Genomic DNA, 6,293 nt, shown 5'->3' on the forward strand with positions numbered 1-6,293 from the left:
ACAGTTCCTTTCTGACCCCAAACATTCCATGATTCTATGAATGTGCCTACAGTCAGCAATCTGCTGACATCTATACCAGTACAAGTCAAATCCTTATTACCCAGGGAATTTGGGGGAGAGGGAAAAAGGCTGATTCAAGCAAAACAACACAAAAAAAAACCCTAACTGTAATATTAAAACATGACTGTAACAGGAAAGCCAGAGTCCAAGAGGCTGTTGCCTGCTAGAGGTGCCTTCCAGGGAGTACCTGATTGAGCTGTGAGGTGAAGCACGCTGGCTGGGAGGCTTTACCACTTCCAGAGAGGAGCTGGGTCATCTGACAGCTGAGTGTATATGCACCTGAAGCATGACTGATACGGCCTCTCCCTCCCAAGCAGTCAAGATTCTGTCTTGTTTCAAAATCACATGCTTAGTGACCAGTGGTGCTTTTCTGCTCACATTGTGTTATACAATGGGAAAATATAGTAACTTCTGTGGTACAGTAGAATAGGGAATATTTTTGGGCAGCCAGTGGGCAAAGAGCTGGTTCTCTAGCTCCTCTTAGAAGGTCAGCGATTTGGAACGGGAAGCAGTCTTACCTGTTTAGGTGTGGCTATTAAAGTGAGTGTACAGTTATTTCTCACCTGAAACAGGTGAGCCTTCTGTCCACCCTCTGTTTGTACACGGCAGAAGAATGGGTCTTGTAGGCTGCAGGAGTTTTGATGACTGACTTGCTGAAAGCAAGTTTTTCGTAATTAATACAAGGTATGACACTAACACACCATTAATAGACAACTCTTTTTACTTTTCCTTAGATTATTGATGAGTTAAAGGAGTTCTACATGGACACCTACAGAAAGAGAACTCAGACAAGTGCCAGAGACACCCTGAAAGCATTTCAGTTCACTGTAAGTATATGGTTCTGCTTAACCTGGGCAGTAATGCAACTGCTTCTCACACTGTTCTTCATCCTACCTAGTCCCCTGTACAAATTTTTTACCAGTTAGAAGAAACCAAAGATTGCAGGGATGTTTTTGTGTAGTATAAATGAATTCAGGATGCCTTTTGTTTGTCCCTCTGAATAACTAGTTCTTGTTTTTCTTGTTTTTTCTTGTTTTTCTGTGAGGGGTTTGGCCTTGTGTCTGTAAGGAGCACAGGCAGTTGCCAAAATGATTTTGTGTGTACTTAAGGAGATCTAACTCTTCCTTTCAGAACCTTGTCCCTTAATATAATAAAGGCTTGTTAAGATTAGGTTTATAGCAGTCATGTTGTCAGGACTTGGTCTGTAATGAAAACTAATGTAAATTATTTCCCTTTTTTTTTATCAGATTACTAAACAAAAAGATTGCTTAATCTGGGTCTCTTTTATGTTTTTTGTTGTAGCTAAACTGCTGTGGCCTTACTGGAGCTGTGGAGCAGCAGTACATGGACACTTGTCCAGCAAAGACACTGTCTGAGTCATTCTCTATCAAGGTAAAACTTGATGTAATTTACCATCAGCTCTGCCCAGTGGGTAGAGTGAGAAACACACTTCAGGAAACCCTCCCAGTTTGTGGGAAAAGCCCATGCCACACTGGTGTGTCAGTCTGTATCTGTGATCAGACTGGTTGTGGAAAACAAATCCACCGTTACTGTGGAAAGAGCAAGCAGGAAGTCTGACCTTGCTCAGGAAACGTGCAGTCTGTGTGTCACAGAATCAGTGGTGGGGTGGGCAGTGGAAGATCAAAAGTTTGCCTAAGAAAAACCCCTCACAGTGCCTTGAGAGCTCTCTTCTCCTCAGTGCATCTTCCTGGTGCTTGCTGGGAGCTGTCAGCTCCCTCTTTGTTAGGGAGAAGTAGAGTTTGGGGTTGGAGCAAGTCTGAAGCTTCAGCAAGGACAGGGAGGGGGGTAAGGCATTGGTACCCTGCTCAGGTGAGTTGGTGACTGTGAAGGCAGTTCTGTGAATCAGGTTTCTCTGTTGGAGTGCTGCTGCAGAGATGCCTGTATACCACAAAGAACAGGAGAAAACAACTTTTGTAGTTTTTAACCACCTCTCTTCCTCTTTGCCTTACAAACATCCTGTGGTCTTGTTTTATGCTCCAAGACAGTTTGTATGAGTCTGTCTATGGTTCTTATCATGCAGAAATTCAGTTAATGACTTGGGGTTTTCTCAATTTAATTGACAGTTCACATATCTGGCCACATGAGATTGTTCAGTCTGTATCTTTAGTCATGTTCATGCAGTCTGAGTTGGAGTGTGTGGGAGTAGCTGAGACCACACACAGATTTTGTTTGTCTTTATTCTGTGTTTTAGCTTCATCTTGTGATGCCCATTCCCAATTTTAGAAAAACGGTGGATAGATTACAAGATCAAAGAAATGTAATTGAGTGTACCTCTAAGAAGCAGTGCTGTGTTGGTGCTCTGATTGAATTGACTCATTCTTACCAGTATATCCCTTTAATCTCAGATTCAGTCTTTCTTTCTAGACTGGATCAGGAACAGCAACAAAAAAGGTAGTTCACTGATGTTCGCTTCTGAACAAGCAGGACAGAAGCTGGGATGAGACTTCGACCAGCTACCAGACTCTTAAAGATTTATACTTCTGTAAAAGTGCCTTGTTCTTTTTATTGGTCAGCATGTGTCTGTTCTGGGAAAAGGACTATACTTTTTTTTTTTTTTTTTAACGCAAAGGTAATTCCTTGTCCTGGGAACATTAAACTGGCCCCTCTATGAATCTGCTGCTGGCATGGATCCTAGCCTAGGTGTCCTGCTGTTCCCATGCACTGTGGGTTCATGAGGTGTCTGCAAAATTACAGTAGCAATTAGCAATATCAGGAGTGGCTTTAAATATCTTTTGATAAGGGATGAGCATCATCTGAAGTGCTGACAGCAATTAGTAACAAGCCAAACCTGATAAACTGCATGTTCAGATTGAGAGGGGAATCCTGCTGTAGTCAAGGTGCTGTTAACAATTCTGAGGTACTTGAAGAGTAGATTTAAATTTCTCCACCAACTCTTGTGTGTGTAGGACCATCTCTGGCTCTCTTTAAGGATATGACAGTAAAGGCCAGATCAAAGCAGCTTTTAAAAGATGAGTCTTCAAATGAACCTTGTGTGTGTAAAACACTAATGAGCCATCTGTTCCATTTCAGTCCTGCCCTGATGCCATTGATGATGTCTTCAAATCCAAATTCAATGTCATTGGAGCAGTTGGCCTTGGCATTGCTGTAATGATGGTGAGTTTCCAGATTATTTAGAGGGTGGTCAGAGGATACACAGAGCAGAAGTCTTGTAGAGCAGTGCCTGGCCCCACAGCTCACAAAGCCATTCCACTGAGGACAAGTCCCAGCAGGATCAGTGTGTGTGCTGCAGGGCCCTGAGGCAATGCAGAGGCTGGGATGTCTCTGGCCTTTCTGCTTCTGCTTTGGATTAGGATCTGCCTCCTTGCACTTTCAGCAATGGTGAAATCTTATCAGTGATGTGTGTACATATGGAGTGAAGATGTATTGGTCATGTTGCTGGCCCACGTTTTTATCCTAATATCTGTTGGGGATTCTTCTTCTCTTTCCTTTATAACAATTACAGGCTCTGCTAGACGGCTGAAATAACAGGGCTGCTAAAGAAACTTGCACTTTTGTTTGACCTCTCTGGAGAAAAGCACATGCTGGGATGATCAAAGCTTTCTTAGGCGATATGGCAGTGGTTTATAGCTGCTGGTGCTGTGCCAGGGCTTGAAGATTTTTGTGGGTCCCTTCCAACTTGACCTATTCTGTGATCTGTTTTCAAGTACTGAGGTGAATGGGATTCTTGGGAATGAGCTTTGGGGATTGGGGGGTGGGAAATGGCAGAGTAAAGTGTAAAAATACAGAATAAATGTGACCTCTGGGCTGTGAAGAGCAGCTTGTTCTCATGCTGATAAAAGCACATGCTTTGCTTTCCTGATTTCTAATCTGTTTGCTTTTTTTCCAGATTGTTGGCATGATATTCAGTATGGTTCTGTGCTGTGCCATCCGCAGGGAAAGAGAGATGGTCTGAGAGCTGCAAACCCAAGATTCCTGCACTATAAAAATCCTCACCATTAACTTTCATGTTCTGAGAGCATTTCTAAAATGTTATATATTTGTTACCTTTTTAATGCTTTATTTGGTACTGATGTAGGTTTGCTTTTTATGTTACAGGTTAAAATGATAAAGGTTTATCTGACTCAAGACAAACATGGTACATAAAATATCTGACTTTCTTGAAACTTACATAATTTGGTTGTAATTTATGTGGAGACAATTTGATACTTAATAAAGAGTAAGATGTATTGTTTGTGGGGGAGAGGCATTGTTATGTTGATTAATCCCACTGTTTGATGCATAGCAAGGAGTTGAAGTTGCATAACGTGTTAAGTGTTTGGGATAACGCAGGAAAGCACTCCTATGCCAGTGCCCCATGTTGGAAGAGAATGGGAGATGCTGTCAGAGCATGTCAGGGAAGGTGTGGTCTTCCTTGGTGTGTGTGAATGAAAGCATGTCTTAAGTACATTCCTAAAATGTCACTGCTGTAACACTTTTTCTGTCACTTCCCTGGAGGGTGGCAAAGGCTGGTTGTCACACAGGTGATGTGCAGGCAGTGGTGGCTCGATGCAGCCAGGCTGGGCTCTGCCTTGGGGCCAGCTGGGCTTCCTGACATCAGCCTCTCTGCTGCCACAACTGTCCCCTGACACCTGGCATGGCCTTGGGCCCCTGGCAGGACACATTGTCTAGTGCGTGCTCAGGATTTTTTCACTGGCTGGCTTGGGGCTTTGTTTCCCTAAAGCCAGTGAGGTGCAGTCTCAAGGGCTTACAACACGTGTGCCAAATCTCAGGTTTCTAAGTGGAATAAATGTAAATTGCATGAGCAGTTAAGTGTCCAGCTCTGCAGTTGCAGAGTTGAGGCTGTCCTGTTTCAGTTTAGAGAGTTAATGGGAGAGAACAGAGACACCAGTGTGGAACCCTTAGCCTAAAGAATTACCAAGTTGTCCAGTATTTCTACTCTTAAATGGCTTTTAAGTGTTTTTTTTGTCTCTGAAATATTTCCTGGTGGGGGCTACCTATGGACTTACCAGCAGGTTGATGTGCTGTTACTGTACCTGGTGCTTGCTTACTGTACAATCTCATCTGTGTTCTTGGAAACTTCTGGTCTCTGTCCTCTGGGTAATACAAATATCTGAGTAGTCCTTGCTTGCTCCCCCTCTTTCTCCTGTGAGGAGGTTGGTATTTATTATGGGAAATACCAGAATTGGTGGGTGCCAAGCTCTGCTGATGAATGCATGTATTGTCACCTTTGTGTTACCCCCTGTCACTTGTCTAAGGGAACCATACAGCTCTCCTCTGTAACATGTTGCACTGTTCTGTTTTCTTGAAAAAAAAAAAATCAAAAATGTCAAGTGGTAATCATGCTTTTGTGTGTCTTGCAGAGACTGAAATTACTCCAGAAAGGAGTTGGTCTTATTTTCTTTTGTGGCTATATGTGACAGCCTGGAGGGGAAAATCTCTCATGGGAATTTGAGAGCAGCCGTGTCCTCCACTGAGTTCTTGCAGAACTGAGAAGTAGCATTTTTGTCAGCTGCGTAGTTCTGGAGATGCAAATGAACCTGGCACCTGGAAGAGCTGGAGTGAAACACTGTCAACCATCAGAAAAGTTTACTGCTGACTTTTCACTTCTTTTTCACAGAATCATTTAGGTTGGAAAAGACCTCCAAGATCGTAGAGACCAACCTTTGACCAATCACCCCCTTGTTAACCACACCAGAGCACTGAGTGTTGTGTCCACTTGTTCCTTGGACACCTCCGGGGGATGGGAACACCACTTCTCCCTGGATAGGCCCTTCCAGTGACTAATCACCATTTCAGTGAAATTCTTCCTGATGTCCAACCTGAATCTTCCCTGGCACAACTTGAGACCATTCCCTCATGTCCTGTCATTGTTCCCTGGGAGCAGAGCCAACCCACATTCTCTGCCTCCTCAGCTGTCCCCTCCTGTCAGGGAGTTGTGTAGGGCCACAGGGTCCCCCCTGAGCCTCCTTTTCTCTAGGCTGAGCCCCCCACAGCTCCCTGTGTTGCCCCTTATCAGAGTTTTGTCCTAGACTCTTTTGCCCTTCCCTGGACATGCTCCAGCACCCCAATATCTTTATTGAAATGAGGGGCCCAAAATGGATGGGGGATTTGAGGTGCCAAGTACAGAGAGAAAATCACTGTCCTGGTTCTGCTGGCCACACTTTTTGATGCTGGTGCATGTGTTCAGATTGCCAATATCTGCTGTGGCTGAAGTCCAGCAGCTCTTGGCAGAGTCCAAGAAATTCCAGTAG

The 6,293-nt window shown here is 43.9% G+C and overlaps 1 protein-coding gene across 1 annotated transcript in view; it reads left to right on the plus strand.

Moving 5' to 3' along the window:
- Window positions 1-5,384, plus strand: part of CD9 (CD9 molecule) — a 21,506-nt gene extending 16,122 nt beyond the window's left edge. The window contains exons 5-8 of the mRNA XM_064701791.1: window positions 795-887; window positions 1,363-1,452; window positions 3,112-3,195; window positions 3,929-5,384. Of these exons, the coding sequence (XP_064557861.1) occupies window positions 795-887; window positions 1,363-1,452; window positions 3,112-3,195; window positions 3,929-3,994 (333 nt within the window). The 3' untranslated portion in view covers window positions 3,995-5,384. The remainder of the gene's footprint in view (window positions 1-794; window positions 888-1,362; window positions 1,453-3,111; window positions 3,196-3,928) is intronic.
- Window positions 5,385-6,293: the final 909 nt, after the last annotated feature.

This window comes from Zonotrichia leucophrys, chromosome 1A (genome assembly GCF_028769735.1).
Source record: "Zonotrichia leucophrys gambelii isolate GWCS_2022_RI chromosome 1A, RI_Zleu_2.0, whole genome shotgun sequence".
Classification (NCBI taxonomy): domain Eukaryota; kingdom Metazoa; phylum Chordata; class Aves; order Passeriformes; family Passerellidae; genus Zonotrichia; species Zonotrichia leucophrys.